The sequence below is a fragment of the Coregonus clupeaformis genome, unplaced genomic scaffold (assembly GCF_020615455.1).
Source record: "Coregonus clupeaformis isolate EN_2021a unplaced genomic scaffold, ASM2061545v1 scaf0386, whole genome shotgun sequence".
NCBI lineage: Eukaryota > Metazoa > Chordata > Actinopteri > Salmoniformes > Salmonidae > Coregonus > Coregonus clupeaformis.
In genome coordinates, this window is record NW_025533841.1 from 150,001 (window position 1) to 175,113 (window position 25,113).

The window sequence follows — 25,113 nt, forward strand, 5'->3', positions numbered from 1 at the left end:
CTATATTCTCCCTCCTAATAAATTGTGATTATCGTTAGTTATCATTACTTTTCCATCTTTCCAGCTCTTTTTGTTGATGTACTATATGGTTGATAGTTTGAGACAGGGTTGGTAAATCTGAAGGGCAGACTGTAGTCCTCTTCCTACACACTTTATACCATCCTCTGCTGTCAGAACACTAGGCCTACTACCAACAATACAGGTCAACACCTGCACTGACAGAAAGACTGTTCTGTGGCCTGGCTACATGTGGCCGCGGGGAGAGGGAAACCAACGTGTGTTATTACAGGTTAATGCAGGTGGTGGTTAAGTCTGGGTGATGAGCACAGTCTGAGCCAAACACAACCATGTGTTAAAGTACATTAGAGATCATGATGAAGGGGTTTGGGAGAGACAGAGGATGCGTCCCAAATGGCACCCTATTCCCTTTATGTGCACTACTTTTGACCAAGGTCTATAGGGCTCTTGTCAAAAATAGTGCACTATATAGGGAATAGTGTACAATTTGGGACGTAACCACAGGCCTGCTGACGATCATCACCGTGGAAGGCCCGTCGGTCTGTGCAGTTGCGTCACTGTGGGTCCGAATACAGCCAGCCAGGGACATAAGTTTGGGCTCAGTTTAGTGGAGCTGAGTTAGATCTGGGAGAGTTTGAGCTAAAGTCATTCAGTCAGATGAAACCAGAGAGTAGAAGAGTGGGAACTTGGCCTGTATCACGGTGAGGGAATCTTTATCTCTCTTTCTCTCTCTTATCTTGTTTGCGACCGTGTTGCTTTGTTAGCTGTAATACTTGATAGATTGATTTGGTTAGAGTTTCACAGATCCCTCCCTGGGTCTCTTAGATGTTTTGTTTTTTAATCATACAGACCGTTGTTTAGTAGTTTCATGTTTAGTGGATGTTGTAGAACTACAGCTCAGACCGACTGTATCATAGGTGAAGTCCATTGTTATGTACCACCATCAGTTGTTCTCTTCTCTGCTGTGTGGCTACTCTCAGCTGTGGCTGGCACAATGTACTGCTTGATTGTGAGTTCCATGAGTTCAACTCTCTCTGTAGTGAGTGTGTCTGTTGTTATGGTTACGAGCTATGTGTGTGGGGTGTATCTAACACTGTGTTTTAACCCTGTCTCTCTGACCTGCCTCTGCTAGCTACAGTACGCTGTCTTACTGTGACACACTGGAGCTGCGTCCCAGATGGCAACCTATTCCCTATATAGTGCACTTATTGTGACTTGGGCCCAAGTGCACTAGATAGATAATATAGTGCTATTTGGGAGGCAGCCTGCAGCCTCTCCTCTCCTCCTGATGGAGGTTAATTCAGTTAAAAGGTAGATAGATAGTAGAGACGGCCCTACCAGCTGGACTCCTCTCACAACACAGGGCTGATAAATGAGCACTTTGCTGGGCCCCGAGGCCAGGCTGACTCTCTCTCTCTCTCTCTGTGTGTGTGTGGAGGGGAGACTGGAAGCTATCCACTCCCCCGCCTCTTCTCCCTCCACCCCTCTATCCCCCACTCCCCTGACGTTTGGCTGGCATGGAGCCAGGCAACATCAGCCCCAACCCTCAGCCACAGCCCCAGCCTCCCCTCACAACCCTATAACCCATCCCCCAGCCCCAGACAGGCACATTAGTGGGTCTGCAGTGCAGAGCAGACAGTGGTGGATGGGGCAGTCACATTCCACTGCCTGGGTCTCGGCCCTGGCCTCTGTGGGAACCTGGCTCAGGACATGAGATTGCCTGCTGTGATTGAGTGGTGGGAGATAGACGGACAGCTGCCCAGCCTGATTGGCTCCCACTATCGCAGGGGAGGGGCCCCAGGTCTGGGTGTTGATTGACAGGTTGAAGGCTGAATGGGGAGGTGTTATGGTGGCCTGTCAGGGTCAGATGACTTCCTCAGACAGTAGAGCCACATGGAAGATGTCAGCAGTCTGGGGAATATTAGTGATGTCGTCTCAGACTGCTTTTAATCTGTTATGCGTAGTGTACATTTAGTAAGTGGGTCTAGACAGTAAATAGACATCTAATGGTGCTTTGTTGTAAGCAACAGACACAGTGGCCAGAATTACCATTGGTTTTGGTGCTTGCTTTTTTCACTAACCAGTTATGTGATTGATTGCCTCACTCACACTTCCATTTTACCAACTCTCACAGAGCTAATGGAGGTTAGGGCCAGACAGACAGGCAGACAGACAGACCCACCATCAGACTCCAGTATTCTCAACCCTCCAGTACTACAGCCTGGTATAACCCACCCTCTGAGTCTGTATACAGCTGCATACAGACAGACCTGATCTAACCCACTATGTTGTAGTCTAGACAGACCTGATCTAACCCACTGTGTTGTAGTCTAGACAGACCTGATCTAACCCACTGTGTTGTAGTCTAGACAGACCTGATCTAACCCACTATGTTGTAGTCTAGACAGACCTGATCTAACCCACTGTGTTGTAGTCCAGACAGACCTGATCAACCCTACTGTGTTGTAGTCTAGACAGACCTGATCTAACCCACTGTGTTGTAGTCCAGACAGACCTGATCTACCCTACTGTGTTGTAGTCTAGACAGACCTGATCTAACCCACTGTGTTGTAGTCCAGACAGACCTGATCTACCCTACTGTGTTGTAGTCTAGACAGACCTGATCTAACCCACTGTGTTGTAGTCTAGACAGACCTGATCTACCCCACTGTGTTGTAGTCTAGACAGACCTGATCTAACCCACTGTGTTGTAGTCTAGACAGACCTGATCTAACCCACTATGTTGTAGTCTAGACAGACCTGATCTAACCCACTGTGTTGTAGTCCAGACAGACCTGATCAACCCTACTGTGTTGTAGTCTAGACAGACCTGATCTAACCCACTGTGTTGTAGTCCAGACAGACCTGATCTACCCTACTGTGTTGTAGTCTAGACAGACCTGATCTAACCCACTGTGTTGTAGTCTAGACAGACCTGATCTACCCCACTGTGTTGTAGTCTAGACAGACCTGATCAAACCCACTGTGTTGTAGTCTAGACAGACCTGATCTAACCCACTGTGTTGTAGTCTAGACAGACCTGATCTAACCCACTGTGTTGTAGTCTAGACAGACCTGATCTAACCCACTCTGTTGTAGTCTAGACAGACCTGATCTAACCAACTGGGTTGTAGTCTAGACAGAACTGATCTAACCCGCTGTGTTGTAGTCTAGACAGACCTGATCTAACCCACTGTGTTGTAGTCTAGACAGACCTGATCTACCCCACTGTGTTGTAGTCTAGACAGACCTGATCAAACCCACTGTGTTGTAGTCTAGACAGACCTGATCTAACCCACTGTGTTGTAGTCTAGACAGACCTGATCTAACCCACTGTGTTGTAGTCTAGACAGACCTGATCTAACCCACTGTGTTATAGTCTAGACAGACCTGATCTAACCCACTGTGTTGTAGTCTAGACAGACCTGATCTAACCCACTGTGTTGTAGTCTAGACAGACCTGATCTAACCCACTGTGCTGTAGTCTGGTCTCTGTGGTATGTTAACCCCAGCCTCATTGTCTCATTGGTCACAGCACTACAGAGAGAGTCTAGGTCTGCATCCAAATCGCACCCGATTCCCTGTATAGTACACTACTTTTGACCAGAGCCATATAGGGAATAGGGTGTTATTTGGAATGCAGGCAGGCCAGTGTAGGCCAGGCGCTGACTGACAGAAGTGCTGTTGAGACTGAGGTGGAGGTGTAGGAGGCTGACATGGCTAATTGAGTGACTGTCTGTGGCTGACAAATAAAACAACAAATATTGCTGATGCACAACCACATTTCTAATTTGCACATTGTGTATTCTACTATTCTAACTCTCAACAGTTGAGACACAGACTGAGTTCACGTATGCCTGGAGCCGGCTCTGCCGAGGAGTGTTGAGTTGTGTGTGTTGGAGTGGTGTGTGTGTTGCTGTGTGTGTGTTGCTGTGTGTGTGTGGCTGTGTGTGTGTGTGTGTGTGTGTGTGTGTGTGTGTGTGTGTGTTGGAGTGGTGTGTGTGGCTGTGTGTGTGTTGGAGTGGTGTGTGTGGCTGTGTGTGTGTGTGTGTGTGTGTGTGTGTGTGTGTGTGTGGCTGTGTGTGTGTGTGTGTTTGTAGAGTTGTATTAGTGCTGATGTTAAAGTACTTATAATAGAGAGGAAAGGCTTGCTTTAGTACAGAACAGGAACCATGACAGCAGTATGATCTAGAAGGGTAATATCAGGTAGCACTGATCTATCCAATTAATATAGGAAACGCTGCTAAGAGGACCAAGACATTGGTTAACCTTTGATATGAATCCCTATGCTGTCAGGTGGTTCCTACAGTGCATTCGGAAAGTATTCAGACCCCTTGACTTTTTCCACATTTTGTTACGTTACAGCCTTATTCTAAAATTGATTAAATTAAACATTTTCCTCATCAATCTACACACAATACCCCATAATGACAAAGTGAAAACAGGTTTTTAGAAATGTTTGCAAAAAAAAAGAAATTCCCTTTGCGATGAGACTCGAAACTGAGCTCAGGTGCATCCTGTTTCCATTGATCATCCTTGAGATGTTTCTACAACTTGATTGGAGTCCACCTGCAGTAAATTCAATTGATTGGACATGATTTGGAAAGACACACACCTGTCTATAAGGTCCCACAGTTGAGAGTGCATGTCAGAGCAAAAAACAAGCCATGAGGTCAAAGGAATTGTCCGTAGCGCTCCGAGACAGGATTGTGTCGAGGCACAGATCTGGGGAAGGGTACCAAAACATTTCTGCAGCATTGAAGGTTCCCAAGAACACAGTGGCCTCCATCATTCTTAAATGGAAGAAGTTTGGAACCACCAAGACTCTTCCTAGAGCTGGCCGCCCGGCCAAACTGAGCAATCGGGGGCGAAGGGCCTTGGTCAGGAAGGTGACCAAGAACCCGAAGGTCACTCTGACAGAGCTCCAGAGTTCCTCTGTGGAGATGGGAGAACCTTCCAAAAGGATAACCATCTCTGCAGCACTCCACCAATCAGGCCTTTATGGTAGCGTGGCCAGACGAAAGCCACTCCTCAGTAAAAGGCACATGACAGCCCGCTTGGAGTTTGCCAAAAGGCACCTAAAGGACTCTCAGACCATGAGAAACAAGATTCTCTGGTCTGATGAAACCAAGATTGAACTCTTTGGCCTGAATGCCAAGTGTCACGTCTGGAGAAAACCTGGCACCATCCCTACGGTGCAGCATGGTGATGGCAGCATCATGCTGTTGGGATGTTTTTCAGTGGCAGGGACTGGGAGACTAGTCAGGATCGAGGGAAAAATTTACGGAGCAAAGTACAGAGAGATCCTTGATGAAAACCTGCTCCAGAGCGCTCTGACCTCAGATTCAGGACCTCAGACTGGGGCGAAGGTTCACCTTCCAACAGGACAATGACCCTAAGCACACAGCCAAGACAACGTAGAAGTGGCTTCAGGACAAGTCGCTGAATGACCTTGAGTGGCCCAGCCAGCTCCCGGACTTGAACCCGATCGAACATATCTGGAGAGACCTGAAAATAGCTGTGCAGCGACGCTCCCCATCCAACCTGACAGAGCTTGAGAGGATCTGCAGAAAAGAATAGGAGAAACTCCCCAGGTGTGCCAAGCTTGTACCATCATACCCAAGAATACTCGAGGCTGTAATCGCTGCCAAAGGTGCTTCAACAAAGTACTGAGTAATAGGTCTGAATACTTATGTAAATGTTATTTCCGTTTTTTTTAATGATAAATGTGCAAAAATGTCTAAAAACCTGTTTTTGCTTTGTCATTATTGGGTATTGTGTATAGATTGATGAGGGGAAAAAACAATTTAATCAATTTTAGAGTAAGGCTGTAATGTAACAACATGTGGAAAAAGTCAAGGGGTCTGAATACTTTCTGAATGCACTGTAGTTAGTCTGAGAGCTAGCCAGAAAGGCATAAATAAACTATATGGCTGTGTCAGAAACAGACTGAAACAGGCTTGACAGGCTGATGGTTTCACTAGGCTAGTTTCACACAAGACTCAACGTCCCATAGAAACAGCCTGCTACAGTAAATTACAACCTAGATATGATGAATGGCCCATACTTGTCACTCAAAACGTCCTACATTGTAAACTATGCAGGCCGGCTATGTGCATCAAATACCTGAGATACTGTTGTTTTGTTTTCCACATTGCTAAGTTGATACTGTGGCGTGTGGAGCGTGCTGCTAAGTTGATACTGTGGCGTGTGGAGCGTGCTGCTAAGTTGATACTGTGGCGTGTGGAGCGTGCTGCTAAGTTGATACTGTGGCGTGTGGAGCGTGCTGCTAAGTTGATACTGTGGCGTGTGGAGCGTGCTGCTAAGTTGATACTGTGGCGTGTGGAGCGTGCTGCTAAGTTGATACTGTGGCGTGTGGAGCGTGCTGCTAAGTTGATACTGTGGCGTGTGGAGCGTGCTGCTAAGTTGATACTGTGGCGTGTGGAGCGTGCTGCTAAGTTGATACTGTGGCGTGTGGAGCGTGCTGCTAAGTTGATACTGTGGCGTGTGGAGCGTGCTGCTAAGTTGATACTGTGGCGTGTGGAGCGTGCTGCTAAGTTGATACTGTGGCGTGTGGAGCGTGCTGCTTGCCTCAATCCCTCATCTGAGACAGCTGAAAGAGGGTGAACGAGAGAGAGAGAGGAGGGAGGAGCGGGGGAGGAGGAGAGGGCTGATGTTCTCTCTCTCTCTCTCTCTCTCTCTCTCTCTCTCTCTCTCTCTCTCTCTCTTCTCTCTCTCTCTCTCTCTCTCTCTCTCTCTCTCTCTCTCTCTCTCTCTCTCTCTCTCTCTCTCTCTCTCTCTCTCTCTCTCTCTCTCTCTCTCTCTCTCTCTCTCTCTCTCTCTCTCTCTCTCTCTCTCTCTCTCTCTCTCTCTCTCTCTCTCTCTCTCTCTCTCTCTCTCTCTCTCTCTCTCTCTCTCTCTCTCTCTCTCTCTCTCTCTCTCTCTCTCTCTCTCTCTCTCTCTCTCTCTCTCTCTCTCTCTCTCTCTCTCTCTCTCTCTCTCTCTCTCTCTCTCTCTCTCTCTCTCTCTCTCTCTCTCTCTCTCTCTCTCTCTCTCTCTCTCTGTGACCCAGGCCAGCTGGCTGCTGGTCCCTCTGGGAATCATGAATGTGAAGGTTGTTAAAGAGACATGGAGGCCTGGAGGAGGCCTGGACACAGGCTGGACTGACTGGCTGACTGCCTGGCTGACTGACTGACTGACAGCAGCTGGGAGATAGGGGAGGGGGTGAGAGAAGGGTAAAGGAAGAGTAGGAATGGAAAGAGAAAGGAGATGGAGAGAGTTAGCAGACAACATAACAAGACAGACAAATCTGAATTGAATGGATTGACAATATTAGTTAGTAAGTTTATACATTTTGTGCCAATGATGAAAATCCCATTAACACTACCGTAAATCAACAGTACAGTTCCTCTTTATGTTAACTGAGCACCTTTCAGAATGAAACCCCAGCCAATCCACTACAGTAATTACAGTGGCAGTCCCAGACTCAACACTCTCTCACACTGTTATTCCAAAACCTCCTCCCAAATGGAACAGAAAAATGAAAAGGTGCAGACATGTTTTTTTAATATTATGACTAAGTTAGTTCTCAACAGATCAGACGTGCAGTGAGTGCAGCAGACACGTTTTGGCACTTGTATGTTTGGATTCGGATTCGAGTGGGTGATTTTTCCCTTTCCTTGGGGGTTGTGTCTTTAAGTGTCTGCCCAAACAAACAGACACTTGAGGAGTGGTGTGGTGAGACTGGTAAACACCAGGAATACAAGAGCACCTTGAGAAGCCCTCTCTCTCTCTCTCTCTCGCTGCCTCTCTCTCTCGCTTTCTCTCTCTCTCGCTGTCCCCTCTCTCTCTCTCTCTCTTTCCACCCCTATCTCTCGCTGTCCCCTCTCTCTCTCTACCTCTCTCTCTCTCATCTTTCTGTCTGTCTGGTCTCAGATCTTGGCCAGTTCTCAGAGCCTCTCAGTGAGTCTTAAGTAGACCACACGGTTAAAGCAACAAACCTGCCCCTGAGTAAACATAGAACAGACCAGCATCGGGCTCTCAGACAGCCAGAAAGACAGACAGACAGGCAGATGTATCCCTCATCCAGTTAGACCTGGAGAGCGAGATGGAGAGAGAGATAGAGAGAGAAATAATAATAATATGCCATTTAGCAGATGCTTTTATCCAAAGCGACTTACAGTCATGTGTGCATACATTTTTACGTATGGGTGGTCCCGTGAATCGAACCCACTACCCTGGGCGTTACAAGCGCCATGCTCTACCAATTGAGCTACAGAGGATCACCAGAGATGGAGAGAGAAATAGAGAGAGAGAGATGGACAGAGAAATGGAGAGAGAGATGGAGAGAGAAATAGGGAGAGAGATGGAGAGAGATGGAGAGAGGAAAGGAGAGAGAAATAGAGAGAGAGATGGAGAGAGAGATGGAGAGAGATGGAGAGAGAGGAAAGGAGAGAGAGAGATGGAGAGAGATGGAGAGAGGATAGGAGAGAGAAATAGAGAGAGATGGAGAGAGAGATGGACAGAGAAATGGAGAGAGAGATGGAGAGAGAAATAGAGAGAGAGATGGAGAGAGAGATGGGGAGAGATGGAGAGAGAGATGGAGAGAGAAATAGAGTGAGAGATGGAGAGAGAGATGAGAGAGAGGAAAGGAGAGAGAGATGGAGAGAGAGATGGACAGAGAAATGGAGAGAGAGATGGAGAGAGAAATAGAGAGAGAGATGGAGAGAGAGATGGAGAGAGATAGAGAGAGAAATGGAGAGTGATGGAGAGAGAGATGGAGAGAGAGGAAAGGAGAGAGAGATGGAGAGAGAGATGGAGAGAGAAATAGAGAGAGAGGTGGAGAGAGAAATAGAGAGAGAAATAGAGAGAGAGGTGGAGAGAGAGTTGGAGAGAGAGGAAAGGAGAGAGAGATGGAGAGAGAGATGGAGAGAGGAAAGGAGAGAGAGATGAAGAGAGAGATGGAGATGGAGAGAGAGGTGGAGAGAGAGATGGAGAGAGAGATGGAGAGGGAGATGGAGAGAGATATGGAGAGAGAGATGGAGAGAGAGATGGAGAGAGAGATGGAGAGAGATATGGAGAGGGAGAGAAAGAGGAAGATCACTGTCTAAGCTCTGAGAGAAAGGAAGGGAGAGAGAGAGGAAGAGAGAGATGGAAAGTAAGAAAGCAGAAGAGAGAGAGAAAGAGAGAGAGAAAGAGGGAGAGAGGGCTGTCAAGGCTCAGCTCTGCTTTGTACCTCAGCCGTGACATGTGGATGTACAGTATAAAGATGAATGCAGCTGTGTATCATCTCACAGTCAATAGTCAACACACTTTCAGTTGACCTACAGTACCTGTTGCCAGTTAACTCAATGATAGACTGTCAAACAGACAAAGTCTGGCCTAAAGAGATGAATCATTTAACTCTATGGTCTGGCATAGTAAACACCTGAAGTTTTGTCCTGATGACCTGATGTCTTGACCAGGAAGAACTCCTGTCCCTAATCCCAGTGAATGATAGATACATGGCCACCATCTTGTTCTTCTCCATACAGAGGCTGAAGGCGGCGCTCGCGCACCACCCGGGAGCCATCGCCAACGGCAACATGAACAGCATGGGTCACATGATGGAGATGATGTCATCGCGGCAGCAGCAGGAGCAGGGGAGCGGCCATCACCACCTTCACCAGCACCTGCCGGCTCCGCTCCACAGCCACGCCTACCAGCACCACCCCCACCAGCACCACAGCGGGCACCACCACCCGCAGGGCCACAACCCCCACCACAACTCCCACCCGCCTCACCTCCACCCTGGACACCCACACCAGACCTCCCCCTCGCCTCACCTCCACCCTGGGCACCCACACCAGACCTCCCCCTCGCCTCACCTCCACCCTGGGCACCCACACCAGACCTCCCCCCCGCCTCACCTCCACCCTGGACACCCGCACCAGTCCTCCCCCCACCCTCCACTTCACTCTGGACCAGGGTCACATTCACAGGTTAGCACTCACAAGTGATTATTTCCCCATGCATAGATACCAGAGCCAGAGGAAGCGGGAGGTAAATATCAGAACCATTCATGTATAGACAGAAGTTTATGAAGGTTTGTCACAAAACCAAAGCATGCCAAGTACCTACCGAAACCACATGTGAAGCCAAAAGCACCTACTTTAACCCAAAGCATAACAGTTCTGGTAGACAGACAGCCATTAGTGGTTTGGTATAAATGCAGTAGAGGAAATTACACTTCAAATTCACTGTAAAGCGCCGGGGCTGGTCAGACACATTTTCCTTCAGCCGTGGGCCGTGGCCATACTGCCAATAAGAGGTTAGTTACCTGGCAACAGACACAAAGGTCAGTTTTTCCTTTGAGGTTGGTCAGCTGCAGATCAGTCTCAGCGGTCAGGAGGGTCAGCTGGAGGTTGTAAACTGTCTGTCGTAAAGGATTCTCAGGGCGCGTTTGGAAGCTATGCCCCACACCCTTACTCTTAAGTGCCTCACACAGACTCGTTTGGGGAGTTTAGGCCTTTACTCTGTTAGGTTGCCATAACATATGCACTGGGCTTCAGTCAGTCAGTCCAGTGGTCACAACATGTTCCAGGTGTTGTAGGGTTAGGGTAATGTATAGACCAGGGCTTCAGTCAGCCAGTCCAGTGGTCACAACATGTTCCAGGTGTTGTAGGGTTAGGGTAATGTATAGACCAGGGCTTCAGTCAGTCAGTCCAGTGGTCACAACATGTTCCAGGTGTTGTAGGGTTAGGGTAATGTATAGACCAGGGCTTCAGTCAGTCAGTCCAGTGGTCACAACATGTTCCAGGTGTTGTAGGGTTAGGGTAATGTATAGACCAGGGCTTCAGTCAGTCAGTCCAGTGGTCACAACATGTTCCAGGTGTTGTAGGGTTAGGGTAATGTATAGACCAGGGCTTCAGTCAGTCAGTCCAGTGGTCACAACATGTTCCAGGTGTTGTAGGGTTAGGGTAATGTATAGACCAGGGCTTCAGTCAGCCAGTCCAGTGGTCACAACATGTTCCAGGTGTTGTAGGGTTAGGGTAATGTATAGACCAGGGCTTCAGTCAGTCAGTCCAGTGGTCACAACATGTTCCAGGTGTTGTAGGGTTAGGGTAATGTATAGACCAGGGCTTCAGTCAGCCAGTCCAGTGGTCACAACATGTTCCAGGTGTTGTAGGGTTAGGGTAATGTATAGACCAGGGCTTCAGTCAGTCAGTCCAGTGGTCACAACATGTTCCAGGTGTTGTAGGGTTAGGGTAATGTATAGACCAGGGCTTCAGTCAGCCAGTCCAGTGGTCACAACATGTTCCTGGTGTTGTAGGGTTAGGGTAATGTATAGACCAGGGCTTCAGTCAGTCAGTCCAGTGGTCACAACATGTTCCAGGTGTTGTAGGGTTAGGGTAATGTATAGACCAGGGCTTCAGTCAGCCAGTCCAGTGGTCACAACATGTTCCTGGTGTTGTAGGGTTAGGGTAATGTATAGACCAGGGCTTCAGTCAGCCAGTCCAGTGGTCACAACATGTTCCAGGTGTTGTAGGGTTAGGGTAATGTATAGACCAGGGCTTCAGTCAGTCAGTCCAGTGGTCACAACATGTTCCAGGTGTTGTAGGGTTAGGGTAATGTATAGACCAGGGCTTCAGTCAGTCAGTCCAGTGGTCACAACATGTTCCAGGTGTTGTAGGCCTATAAGACTGGCCTGGGTTATTAGCACTAGTCATGGAGGGCTGAAAGAACATCAGTCACACAGCGTAGCATCAACTAACGATACATACTGTTATTGTCTTTGGGTTTCTCCTACATTTGACATTGATTCAAACATTTGTCCCAGGACTGATGTTGACATGGAAGTGATGTGAATTACAATAAGGTTAAAGCTCAACTAATACCATTAATGTATATTGTAGACTGTTGAGCCATTAGGAACCCCCCCTCCCGCCATTTATGTTCCAAATAGATCCTTCTGTACCATTAAAACATTAAAACAACACTGGCTGTATACACAGCCGCCATCAAAGCAACTCGTATTTTCCACCATGAAAATGGTAATGATCTGAGGACTGAAAGCACTTGACCCATGCCAAGTCTATGTCAGGACCATTCAGTGGGCATACTGAGGGGTTTTAGAAAGCAAAGCAGGCTCTTTCTGACTGTGTGTCTGCGAGGGTTAGGCTGAGTGGAGGTGGGCGGTGGAAAACTGTGTCCTGACACTTCTTTAACAAGGCGGGCAGGGCTGCTCTGTAAATCAGTCCAGTTACTCACCCACCCACCCGCCTGCTCCTGACTGACTGACTGACGCCCACAGACAGGGGAAGAAGAAGGGGTGGGGAGGGGGAGGGGGAGGGGGAGGGGGAGGGCATAATTTTGTTTTTAGGGAAGTGGCGAGACATGGAATAGCTACAGGAGGTAATATACAGTGGGGGAAAAAAGTATTTAGTCAGCCACCAATTGTGCAAGTTCTCCCACTTAAAAAGATGAGAGAGGCCTGTAATCTTCATCATAGGTACACGTCAACTATGACAGACAAAATGAGAAAAAAAAATCCAGAAAATCACATTGTAGGATATTTAATGAATTTATTTGCAAATTATGGTGGAAAATAAGTATTTGGTCAATAACAAAAGTGTCTCAATACTTTGTTATATACCCTTTGTTGGCAATGACACAGGTCAAACGTTTTCTGTAAGTCTTCACAAGGTTTTCACACACTGTTGCTGGTATTTTGGCCCATTCCTCCATGCAGATCTCCTCTAGAGCAGTGATGTTTTGGGGCTGTCGCTGGGCAACACAGACTTTCAACTCCCTCCAAAGATTTTCTATGGGGTTGAGATCTGGAGACTGGCTAGGCCACTCCAGGACCTTGAAATGCTTCTTACGAAGCCACTCCTTCGTTGCCCGGGCGGTGTGTTTGGGATCATTGTCATGCTGAAAGACCCAGCCACGTTTCATCTTCAATGCCCTTGCTGATGGAAGGAGGATTTCACTCAAAATCTCACGATACATGGCCCCATTCATTCTTTCCTTTACATGGATCAGTCGTCCTGGTCCCTTTGCAGAAAAACAGCCCCAAAGCATGATGTTTCCACTCCCATGCTTCACAGTAGGTATGGTGTTCTTTGGATGCAACTCAGCATTCTTTGTCCTCCAAACACGACGAGTTGAGTTTTTACCAAAAAGTTCTATTTTGGTTTCATCTGACCATATGACATTCTCCCAATCCTCTTCTGGATCATCCAAATGCACTCTAGCAAACTTCAGACGGGTCTGGACATGTACTGGCTTAAGCAGGGGGACACATCTTGCACTGCAGGATTTGAGTCCCTGGCGGCGTAGTGTGTTACTGATGGTAGGCTTTGTTACTTTGGTCCCAGCTCTCTGCAGGTCATTCACTAGGTCCCCCCGTGTGGTTCTGGGACTTGTGATCATTTTGACCCCACGGGGTGAGATCTTGCGTGGAGCCCCAGATCGAGGGAGATTATCAGTGGTCTTGTATGTCTTCCATTTCCTAATAATTGCTCCCACAGTTGATTTCTTCAAACCAAGCTGCTTACCTATTGCAGATTCAGTCTTCCCAGCCTGGTGCAGGTCTACAATTTTGTTTCTGGTGTCCTTTGACAGCTCTTTGGTCTTGGCCATAGTGGAGTTTGGAGTGTGACTGTTTGAGGTTGTGGACAGGTGTCTTTTATACTGATAACAAGTTCAAACAGGTGCCATTAATACAGGTAACGAGTGGAGGACAGAGGAGCCTCTTAAAGAAGAAGTTACAGGTCTGTGAGAGCCAGAAATCTTGCTTGTTTGTAGGTGACCAAATACTTATTTTCCACCATAATTTGCAAATAAATTCATAAAAAATCCTACAATGTGATTGTCTGGATTTTTTTCTCTCAATTTGTCTGTCATAGTTGACGTGTACCTATGATGAAAATTACAGGCCTCTCTCATCTTTTTAAGTGGGAGAACTTGCACAATTGGTGGCTGACTAAATACTTTTTTCCCCCACTGTACATGTATGTATGGATGCCTGAGGGGGGCATGAATAGTGACTTTAAACAGGTAGAGTAGGGATCATGAATAGTGACTTTAAACAGGTAGAGTAGGGATCATGAATAGTGACTTTAAACAGGTAGAGTAGGGACCATGAATAGTGACTTTAAACAGGTAGAGTAGGGACCATGAATAGTGACTTTAAACAGGTAGAGTAGGGACCATGAATAGGGACTTTAAACAGGTAGAGTAGGGACCATGAATAGTGACTTTAAACAGGTAGAGTAGGGACCATGAATAGTGACTTTAGACAGGTAGAGTGGGGACCATGAATAGTGACTTTTAACAGGTAGAGTAGGGATCATGAATAGTGACTTTAAACAGGTAGAGTAGGGACCATGAATAGTGACTTTAAACAGATAGAGTAGGGACCATGAATAGTGACTTTAAACAGGTAGAGTAGGGACCATGAATAGTGACTTTAAACAGGTAGAGTAGGGACCATGAATAGTGACTTTAAACAGATAGAGTAGGGATCATGAATAGTGACTTTAAACAGGTAGTGTAGGGACCATGAATAGTGACTTTAAACAGGTAGAGTAGGGACCATGAATAGTGACTTTAAACAGGTAGAGTAGGGACCATGAATAGTGACTTTAAACAGGTAGAGTAGGGACCATGAATAGTGACTTTAGACAGGTAGAGTAGGGACCATGAATAGTGACTTTAAACAGGTAGAGTAGGGACCATGAATAGTGACTTTAAACAGGTAGAGTAGGGACCATGAATAGTGACTTTAAACAGGTAGAGTAGGGATCATGAATAGTGACTTTAAACAGTTAGAGTAGGGACCATGAATAGTGACTTTAAACAGGTAGAGTAGGGACCATGAATAGTGACTTTAAACAGATAGAGTAGGGACCATGAATAGTGACTTTAAACAGGTAGAGTAGGGACCATGAATAGTGACTTTAAACAGATAGAGTAGGGACCATGAATAGTGACTTTAAACAGGTAGAGTAGGGACCATGAATAGTGACTTTAAACAGGTAGAGTAGGGACCATGAATAGTGACTTTAAACAGATATAGTAGGGATCATGAATAGTGACTTGAAACAGGTAGGGTAGGGACCGTGAATAGTGACTTTAAACAGGTAGAGTAGGGACCGTGAATAGTGACTTTAAACAGGTAGAGTAGGGACCGTGAATAGTGACTTTAAACAGATAGAGTAGGGACCATGAATAGTGACTTTAAACAGATAGAGTAGGGACCGTGAATAGTGACTTTAAACAGATAGAGTAGGGACCATGAATAGTGACTTTAAACAGATAGAGTAGGGACCGTGAATAGTGACTTTAAACAGATAGAGTAGGGACCATGAATAGTGACTTTAAACAGGTAGAGTAGGGACCATGAATAGTGACTTTAGACAGGTAGAGTGGGGACCGTGAATAGTGACTTTTAACAGGTAGAGTTGGGATCATGAATAGTGACTTTAAACAGGTAGAGTAGGGACCGTGAATAGTGACTTTAAACAGATAGAGTAGGGACCATGAATAGTGACTTTAAACAGGTAGAGTAGGGACCATGAATAGTGACTTTAAACAGGTAGAGTAGGGACCATGAATAGTGACTTTAAACAGGTAGAGTAGGGACCATGAATAGTGACTTTAAACAGGTAGAGTAGGGACCATGAATAGTGACTTTAAACAGGTAGAGTAGGGATCATGAATAGTGACTTTAAACAGTTAGAGTAGGGACCATGAATAGTGACTTTAAACAGGTAGAGTAGGGACCATGAATAGTGACTTTAAACAGATAGAGTAGGGACCATGAATAGTGACTTTAAACAGGTAGAGTAGGGACCATGAATAGTGACTTTAAACAGATAGAGTAGGGACCATGAATAGTGACTTTAAACAGGTAGAGTAGGGACCATGAATAGTGACTTTAAACAGGTAGAGTAGGGACCATGAATAGTGACTTTAAACAGATAGAGTAGGGATCATGAATAGTGACTTGAAACAGGTAGGGTAGGGACCATGAATAGTGACTTTAAACAGGTAGAGTAGGGACCGTGAATAGTGACTTTAAACAGGTAGAGTAGGGACCGTGAATAGTGACTTTAAACAGATAGAGTAGGGACCGTGAATAGTGACTTTAAACAGATAGAGTAGGGACCATGAATAGTGACTTTAAACAGGTAGAGTAGGGACCATGAATAGTGACTTTAGACAGGTAGAGTGGGGACCGTGAATAGTGACTTTTAACAGGTAGAGTAGGGATCGTGAATAGTGACTTTAAACAGGTAGAGTAGGGACCATGAATAGTGACTTTAAACAGATAGAGTAGGGACCATTAATAGTGACTTTAAACAGATAGAGTAGGGACCATGAATAGTGACTTTAAACAGGTAGAGTAGAAGTATGAATGAACCATGTTTGGTAGAAGTAAGAACCAGGTAGGGTACAACCAAATCAGCTAGGTTAAGACGTTCATGAGAGATTAGGGTAGACGAGACATGGTTGAAGTCCTTCTTAGTGACCCACGTGTGTGACCTTGTTCTCTCTCTCTCTCTCTCTCTGTCTGTACCGCTCTCTCACTCTCTGTCTGTACCGCTCTCTCACTCTCTGTCTGTACCGCTCTCTCACTCTCTGTCTGTACCGCTCTCTCTCTCTCTCTGTCTGTACCGCTCTCTCTCTCTCTCTCTCTCTGTCTGTACCGCTCTCTCTCTCTCTCTCTCTCTCTCTCTCTCTCTGTCTGTACCGCTCTCTCTCTCTCTCTCTCTGTCTGTACCGCTCTCTCTCTCTCTCTCTGTCTGTACCGCTCTCTCTCTCTCTCTCTGTCTGTACCGCTCTCTCTCTCTCTCTCTCTCTCTGTCTGTACCGCTCTCTCTCTCTCTCTCTGTCTGTACCGCTCTCTCTCTCTCTCTAGTTGTCGCCGGCGGCCCAGCAGATGCAGCCGAGCCAGACGATGCAGTCTCCGCCCCCTAGCGGTGGGCGCCGCAGGCGGACGGTGGACGAGGACCCTGACGAACGGCGGCGGAAGTTTCTGGAGAGAAACCGAGCGGCGGCCACGCGATGCAGACAGAAGAGGAAAGTATGGGTCGTTTCACTGGAGAAGAAGGCTGAAGAGCTCACCCAGACCAACATGCAACTTCTGGTAAGATATATGTGGACTGGATGATTATGTCCAAATGGCACCCTAGTCCCTATTTACTGCACTACTTTTGACCATGGACAATAGGGCTCTGGTCAAAAGTAGTGCACTATATAGGGAATATGGCGCTATTTGGGACGCAGCCTATGTCTTCACATTGGAATGGACTTTTATGTTCAAAAAGCAGGGAATAGGAATTGTAATAAATATGTTCTCCCTCCGTAGGGGCTTGTTACAGTTCAGTCTGTTGTTCCCTAGGGGCTTGTTACAGTTCAGTCTGTTGTTCCGTAGGGGCTTGTTACAGTTCAGTCTGTTGTTCCGTAGGGGCTTGTTACAGTTCAGTCTGTTGTTCCCTAGGGGCTTGTTACAGTTCAGTCTGTTGTTCCGTAGGGGCTTGTTACAGTTCAGTCTGTTGTTCCGTAGGGGCTTGTTACAGTTCAGTCTGTTGTTCCCTAGGGGCTTGTTATAGTTCAGTCTGTTGTTCCGTAGGGGCTTGTTATAGTTCAGTCTGTTGTTCCGTAGGGGCTTGTTACAGTTCAGTCTGTTGTTCCGTAGGGGCTTGTTACAGTTCAGTCTGTTGTTCCGTAGGGGCTTGTTATAGTTCAGTCTGTTGTTCCGTAGGGGCTTGTTACAGTTCAGTCTGTTGTTCCGTAGGGGCTTGTTACAGTTCAGTCTGTTGTTCCGTAGGGGCTTGTTATAGTTCAGTCTGTTGTTCCCTAGGGGCTTGTTACAGTTCTGTCTGTTGTTCCCTAGGGGCTTGTTACAGTTCAGTCTGTTGTTCCGTAGGGGCTTGTTACAGTTCAGTCTGTTGTTCCGTAGGGGCTTGTTACAGTTCAGTCTGTTGTTCCGTAGGGGCTAGTTACAGTTCAGTCTGTTGTTCCGTAGGGGCTAGTTATAGTTCAGTCTGTTGTTCCCTAGGGGCTTGTTACAGTTCAGTCTGTTGTTCCATAGGGGCTTGTTACAGTTCAGTCTGTTGTTCCGTAGGGGCTTGTTATAGTTCAGTGTGTTGTTCCCTAGGGGCTTGTTACATTTCAGTCTGTTGTTCCCTAGGGGCTTGTTACAGTTCAGTCTGTTGTTCCGTAGGGGCTTGTTACAGTTCAGTCTGTTGTTCCCTAGGGGCTTGTTACAGTTCAGTCTGTTGTTCCGTAGGGGCTTGTTACAGTTCAGTCTGTTGTTCCCTAGGGGCTTGTTACAGTTCAGTCTGTTGTTCCCTAGGGGCTTGTTACAGTGTGGTCTGTTGTTCCCTAGGGGCTTGTTACAGTTCAGTCTGTTGTTCCTTAGGGGCTTGTTACAGTTCAGTCTGTTGTTCCCTAGGGGCTTGTTACAGTTCAGTCTGTTGTTCCCTAGGGGCTTGTTACAGTTCAGTCTGTTGTTCCCTAGGGGCTTGTTACAGTTCAGTCTGTTGTTCCCTAGGGGCTTGTTACAGTTCAGTCTGTTGTTCCGTAGGGGCTTGTTACAGTTCAGTCTGTTGTTCCCTAGGGGATTGTTACAGTTCAGTGTGTTGTTCCGTAGGGGCTTGTTACAGTTCAGTCTGTTGTTCCCTAGGGGCTTGTTACAGTTCAGTCTGTTGTTCCCTAGGGGCTTGTTACAGTTCAGTCTGTTGTTCCCTAGGGGCTTGTTACAGTTCAGTCTGTTGTTCCGTAGGGGCTTGTTACAGTTCAGTCTGTTGTTCCCTAGGGGATTGTTACAGTTCAGTGTGTTGTTCCGTAGGGGCTTGTTACAGTTCAGTCTGTTGTTCCCTAGGGGCTTGTTACAGTTCAGTCTGTTGTTCCCTAGGGGCTTGTTACAGTTCAGTCTGTTGTTCCCTAGGGGCTTGTTACAGTTCAGTCTGTTGTTCCGTAGGGGCTTGTTACAGTTCAGTCTGTTGTTCCGTAGGGGCTTGTTACAGTTCAGTCTGTTGTTCCCTAGGGGCTTATTACAGTTCAGTCTGTTGTTCCCTAGGGGCTTGTTACAGTTCAGTCTGTTGCTCCGTAGGGGCTTGTTACAGTTCAGTCTGTTGTTCCCTAGGGGCTTGTTACAGTTCAGTCTGTTGTTCCCTAGGGGCTTGTTACAGTGTGGTCTGTTGTTCCCTAGGGGCTTGTTACAGTTCAGTCTGTTGTTCCGTAGGGGCTTGTTACAGTTCAGTCTGTTGTTCCCTAGGGGCTTGTTACAGTTCAGTCTATTGTTCCCTAGGGGCTTGTTATAGTTCAGTCTGTTGTTCCGTAGGGGCTTGTTACAGTTCAGTCTGTTGTTCCCTAGGGGCTTGTTACAGTTCAGTCTGTTGTTCCCTAGGGGCTTGTTACAGTTCAGTCTGTTGTTCCCTAGGGGCTTATTACAGTTCAGTCTGTTGTTCCCTAGGGGCTTGTTACAGTTCAGTCTGTTGTTCCGTAGGGGCTTGTTACAGTTCAGTCTGTTGTTCCATAGGGGCTTGTTATAGTTCAGTCTGTTGTTCCCTAGGGGCTTGTTACAGTTCAGTCTGTTGTTCCCTAGGGGCTTGTTACAGTTCAGTCTGTTGTTCCGTAGGGGCTTGTTAGAGTTCAGTCTGTTGTTCCCTAGGGGTTTGTTACAGTTCAGTCTGTTGTTCCGTAGGGGCTTGTTACAGTTCAGTCTGTTGTTCCGTAGGGGCTTGTTACAGTTCAGTCTGTTGTTCTGTAGGGGCTTGTTACAGTTCAGTCTGTTGTTCCCTAGGGGCTTGTTACAGTTCAGTCTGTTGTTCCGTAGGGGCTTGTTACAGTTCAGTGTGTTGTTCCCTAGGGGCTTGTTACAGTTCAGTCTGTTGTTCCGTAGGGGCTTGTTATAGTTCAGTGTGTTGTTCCGTAGGGGCTTGTTACAGTTCAGTCTGTTGTTCCCTAGGGGCTTGTTACAGTTCAGTCTGTTGTTCCCTAGGGGCTTGTTACAGTTCAGTCTGTTGTTCCCTAGGGGCTTGTTACAGTTCAGTCTGTTGTTCCCTAGGGGCTTGTTACAATTCAGTCTGTTGTTCCCTAGAGGCTTGTTACAGTTCAGTCTGTTGTTCCCTAGGGGCTTGTTACAGTTCAGTCTGTTGTTCCGTAGGGGCTTGTTACAGTTCAGACTGTTGTTCCGTAGGGGCTTGTTACAGTTCAGTCTGTTGTTCCCTAGGGGCTTGTTACAGTTCAGTCTGTTGTTCCGTAGGGGCGTGTTATAGTTGAGTGTGTTGTTCCCTAGGGGCTTGTTATAGTTCTGTCTGTTGTTCCCTAGGGGCTTGTTACAGTTCAGTCTGTTGTTCCGTAGGGGCTTGTTACAGTTCAGTCTGTTGTTCCGTAGGGGCTTGTTACAGTTCAGTCTGTTGTTCCGTAGGGGCTTGTTACAGTTCAGTCTGTTGTTCCGTAGGGGCTTGTTACAGTTCAGTCTGATGTTCCGTAGGGGCTTGTTACAGTTCAGTCTGTTGTTCCCTAGGGGCTTGTTACAGTTCAGTCTGTTGTTCCGTAGGGGCTTGTTATAGTTCAGTCTGTTGTTCCGTAGGGGCTTGTGATAGTTCAGTCTGTTGTTCCGTAGGGGCTTGTTACAGTTCAGTCTGTTGTTCCGTAGGGGCTTGTTGTAGTTCGAGGAGGCAGACACTCACCCCACACTCATAGATTTTCAACCAGAAATCAAAACCATCCCCTGAAATTGTCTGTCTTTTGACATTCCTAACAATGAGCTGTTACATTTATTTGCCGTAGTGTTATTAAATTCAAATTAAGATAGAAATCTTAATCCCGTAATTGTACATTGTTTTAGCAATGATAATAAACTTAATTGCAGTAATTATTTATTGTGGGGTTTGCAGTGAGGCTTAAACAAGCTATTTTCATTTTATTAAGAATGTGCCTTTATTAAGGATCTATTCAATACAAAAAAATGCTGAATTTATTCACCAAGCAAAGATAATCACTCAGTACAGCTAACAGTAAATCACTCTTATTGTGCTCAAAATGTGTGTTGGCTGGGTAACTGTAAATCACTTTGTGAAAACTGCTGATGTAAAACGGGCTTTCTAAAACACAAATTTATTGACTGACTTGTTTTCAGAATGAGGTGACCGTGCTGAAGAACGAGGTGACCCAACTCAAGCAGCTCCTCCTCACCCATAAAGACTGCCCCATCACCACTCTGCAGAAAGACTCCCAAGGTTACCTCAGTGAGTAGCTTGTTCACACACGCACGCATGCACTCTTCAACACAAACACATGCGAAACCCCCGAAACACACACACTAGTCCCTGTGCCTTGTCACTAGTATGCAGCTAAACCTGCATAGAGAACCTCCCCAGCTGTCCTGCCATACAGACATACAGTGTCTGTGTGTAGGAGTCTGAAGCAGTCCTGAGGGCAGGGTGTTCAGGCCAGGGTGGTGACAGTCAAGACGTCCTATCCCACACTCACTACACTATGAGGATATATGGATGGTGCCATGTGGATCACACAGGGTGTAGGTATGCTGGCGGGAGCCACGCTGTTTCATGGATGCGGGGGAGGGAGGCACTAGGAAAGCACCTGGCCTGGAAGTCTGGTACTGGTCCTCACAACCCCAGAACATGAGGCCTGTTTTTCCATCAAAAGTGGACCGGAGTCGTAGAACTGAACCACAGCCCATGGTCGCTGCAGAGATTCCACGGAAGAAAGACGTCACAGACTGCTGACCGACGTCCAAACTCCCATGTCCCGTCCCGCCGGTCCCGGTCCCCCTGCTGGTTATTGGACTGTTCCACAGCAGCAGAGTATGAGATCAGAACCCCACCCTCTGATATGGATAGGGGTGACATTTCCATGTAATTAGGAGAAGACAGAAGACCCTCCCTGTGCTGTGAGGCTTCAGCAGGCAGGCAGGGGAAAATCAGGCTCACTTCCCCTCGTACTGCCCTGCTCTCAACGGCTCCTTGTGTAGAGGGGGAGTAGACTGGGCTGGACTGACGGACTGGGACAGACTTGCATTGATAAGCCCAGTCTGTCTGTGTACAGATGTCACTCCTAGTATGTTGTGAAAATGTATCAAACATGTTTTTTCAAACATGTTTTTTCAAAGGGATAAAGTATTTACCCTTTTCATACATAGGACACAGCTGCAGTAACGAGTCGATAGCGACAATTGAAAACCTTTCAGACAAGTAAAAAAAGCGTCTGTACCTTTTCAGACAGTAGAATTCTGCATAGAATGTTCGGTATTGTTTCCCTGACAACAATAAACGTTGATTGGTGTGCTGTTGTGTTGTTTTTCTGTAGTTTTTTTATGGTAGGGTTGTGTTGTTTCTCTGTAGTTGTTTATGGTAATTAGATAGATGTGTTTTCTTTCTACTAAATGTATTGGTAAGTAATTGTATTTAACCAACTTCAAAGTACTTTTCTTAGGAGTGAGTGGTCTGCGCGCAGGCAGCGCGAGATAATTTGATTGACAGTTCTGGTTGCCTAGTGCTGGATGTTAGCCCCGCTTCAGAAGCATACTCTTTCAGGCAAACAAACATGCCGTAGCCGAGGCGCTTTCAACGCGCCACATTCCATATGTCTGAAAGGGGTATATGATAGATTGATTTTTCTTTGGAATACACAATGTTCAGTGTTTTATACTGTACATAGAAATGTAACAATTATATTTTTGGTGAAAATAAAGAGGTTTTTAACAGTTGAAGGTTTTTGGACAGTGTTTGCTTAGATAAATGGACATCTAGAGAGTTATTCTATTGAGGGTTTCACATTTGTTTTTCTATTCAGTTTCATGTTCAGGACCCACCCACACATGTAGATACAAACACAGCACTCACACACACTCACACACACACATACACACACACACACACACACACACACACACACACACACACACACACACACACACACACACACACACACACAATTACCAATCATCCAGTCACCCTGTGTGTTGTCCTCCTCCCCTCAGGTCCAGACAGCAGTCCAGCCGGCAGCCCGACCCCACCCTGCTCCCAGCAGCAGGTCATCCAGCACAACACCATCACCACCTCCAGCACAGTTGTAGGGGGCAGCACTGTGCATAGCCTGCCCAACCACCGTACAGACATCAACCCCATCCACTAGAGACAAGACAGAGAGAGACTACAGTAGCCCCAGCCCCCAACCCCTACCCCCAACCCCTACCCCCAGCCCCCAACCCCTACCCCCAACCCCCAAACCCTACCCCCAACCCCAGCCCCATCCTATCCCTGGTCTAACCCCGCTTCCCTGGCTCTCTGAGGGCTGTCTGTCTGTCTGTTAGTACGGGAAGGGTGGCCTCACACGCTGCCTCTATCTCCAGGATCCGGTCCAGAGAAACCTCTGAGAGAAACCTCTGAGGCCTGCAGGGCTGCTCTTTCTACAGTAGCTATAGTAGTATTTTTATAGACCTTTTTAACTCATACGTGTTCTCTGGGTTTGTCGCTTATTTGTCTTCTATGTTGGTCTCTATTTGTCTTTTATTTGTACTTTAGTTAAAAGGGAGTTTTGCAATTCATGCAGCATTAACCCGTGTGGCGTTTTTGTGATGTCATACCTCTGTTACACCGACACCCCCACCGGGTCACTGTGGTGACACAGCAACGGGACATGAGCCTCAGAACATCACCTCTGTGACCCCCCCTAATGTCATCTCTATGACTATGGTTGCGTCCCAAATGGCACCCAATTCTCTATATAGTGCACTACTTTTGACCAGGGCCCTATGGATAAATGCCATTTGGGACGATTCTCTTGTATGTGTGTTTGTGACTGATGGATGGACTAGCGGAGACTGAGTCTGAGTACCAGTGTCAGATATGTATGTGTCAGATAGTTACTGTGTTGAAGAGTGCAGTGTTCTGGTTATATGTGTAACATACAGGGTACTTGATCAGATAGTTAGCTAGCAAGTGTGTGGGATGCTACTGCCTCCACGTTGTTGTTATTGATGTTGTTGTTTTTAACCAAGTCAAACTGTTGCCATGATATGCTATTACTTGGTTACCGACCAGAATCTGGTGTTTCTATTGAATTATGCTCTTTTTCTAGAAAGGACCATGACTGTTACCCTACCAACCCATCGATGCTATTTAGAGGGAGTTACATGTAATGAAAGATAGATTGGTGTTGAGAATATGTTCAAATTGAAGCAATACATCCTAGTATTGTTGTTCTGTCAGCCATATTGCCCTGCACTGTGACACCAGCTAGCCGAGGCAGCTCTGGAGGCTGACCCCTGACCCCTGTCTCCTCCACCCTCCTGGAGGCTGACCCCTGTCTCCTCCACTCTCCTGGAGGCTGACCCCTGACCCCTCCACTCTCCTGGAGGCTGACCCCTGACCCCTGTCTCCTCCACTCTCCTGGAGGCTGACCCCTGACCCCTCCACTCTCCTGGAGGCTGACCCCTGACCCCTGTCTCCTCCACTCTCCTGGAGGCTGACCCCTGACCCCTGACTCCTCCACTCTCCTGGAGGCTGACCCCTGACACCTCCACTCTCCTGGACCAAGTAAAGCTTTAAGAAGAGACATCTCCTTTAGTGTTGTTCTAGTGTTGCTACAGCCAGGCTTCCGAAATCAGCGGCACATTCCAAATGACCTGAACATTCCAGGTATGAGCCCTGTGCTGTCCTCTGTCTGCCTCAATATCTCAGGTGGGGTTGTCATACTGTAGGTGACATATAGTGAGAGATATGAGATGAGAGCGTTGATTGATTACATGCTTCCGTAGTCTGACTGTCAGTCTGTGTATGACAGTTAAAGAATGATTGGTTGCCTTTCTATCCCTTTATCATGAAGAGGTCTTACTACCATCTCTAACGAGGTTTAGCAGTTTTAGCCGAATGCTTTCCAAAACGTCACAACGTGCCTGAACTTCTCTCAGTCTTTTATTACTAAATGCAATTAAGGGAATGTCAATTGTTTAAAATTCCTTTTAATCATCATTAACTTTTCCATTGAGCTATCAAGCATTTATAACACATTGTTTTCCCCAGTCTCAGTGAGTGTAGCGTTGATGGACACTGTGTTTTATTATGCCATTTA

General features: G+C 46.8%; 1 protein-coding gene across 1 annotated transcript in view; it reads left to right on the plus strand.

Annotated features, from left to right (window-relative positions):
• Positions 1–23,207, plus strand: part of LOC121558335 (cyclic AMP-responsive element-binding protein 5-like) — a 91,761-nt gene extending 68,554 nt beyond the window's left edge. Inside the window, exons 9-12 of the mRNA XM_045215180.1 lie at positions 9,552–9,858; positions 16,923–17,152; positions 21,158–21,266; positions 23,021–23,207. Coding sequence (XP_045071115.1) covers positions 9,552–9,858; positions 16,923–17,152; positions 21,158–21,266; positions 23,021–23,175 — 801 coding nt within the window. The 3' untranslated portion in view covers positions 23,176–23,207. The remainder of the gene's footprint in view (positions 1–9,551; positions 9,859–16,922; positions 17,153–21,157; positions 21,267–23,020) is intronic.
• Positions 23,208–25,113: the final 1,906 nt, after the last annotated feature.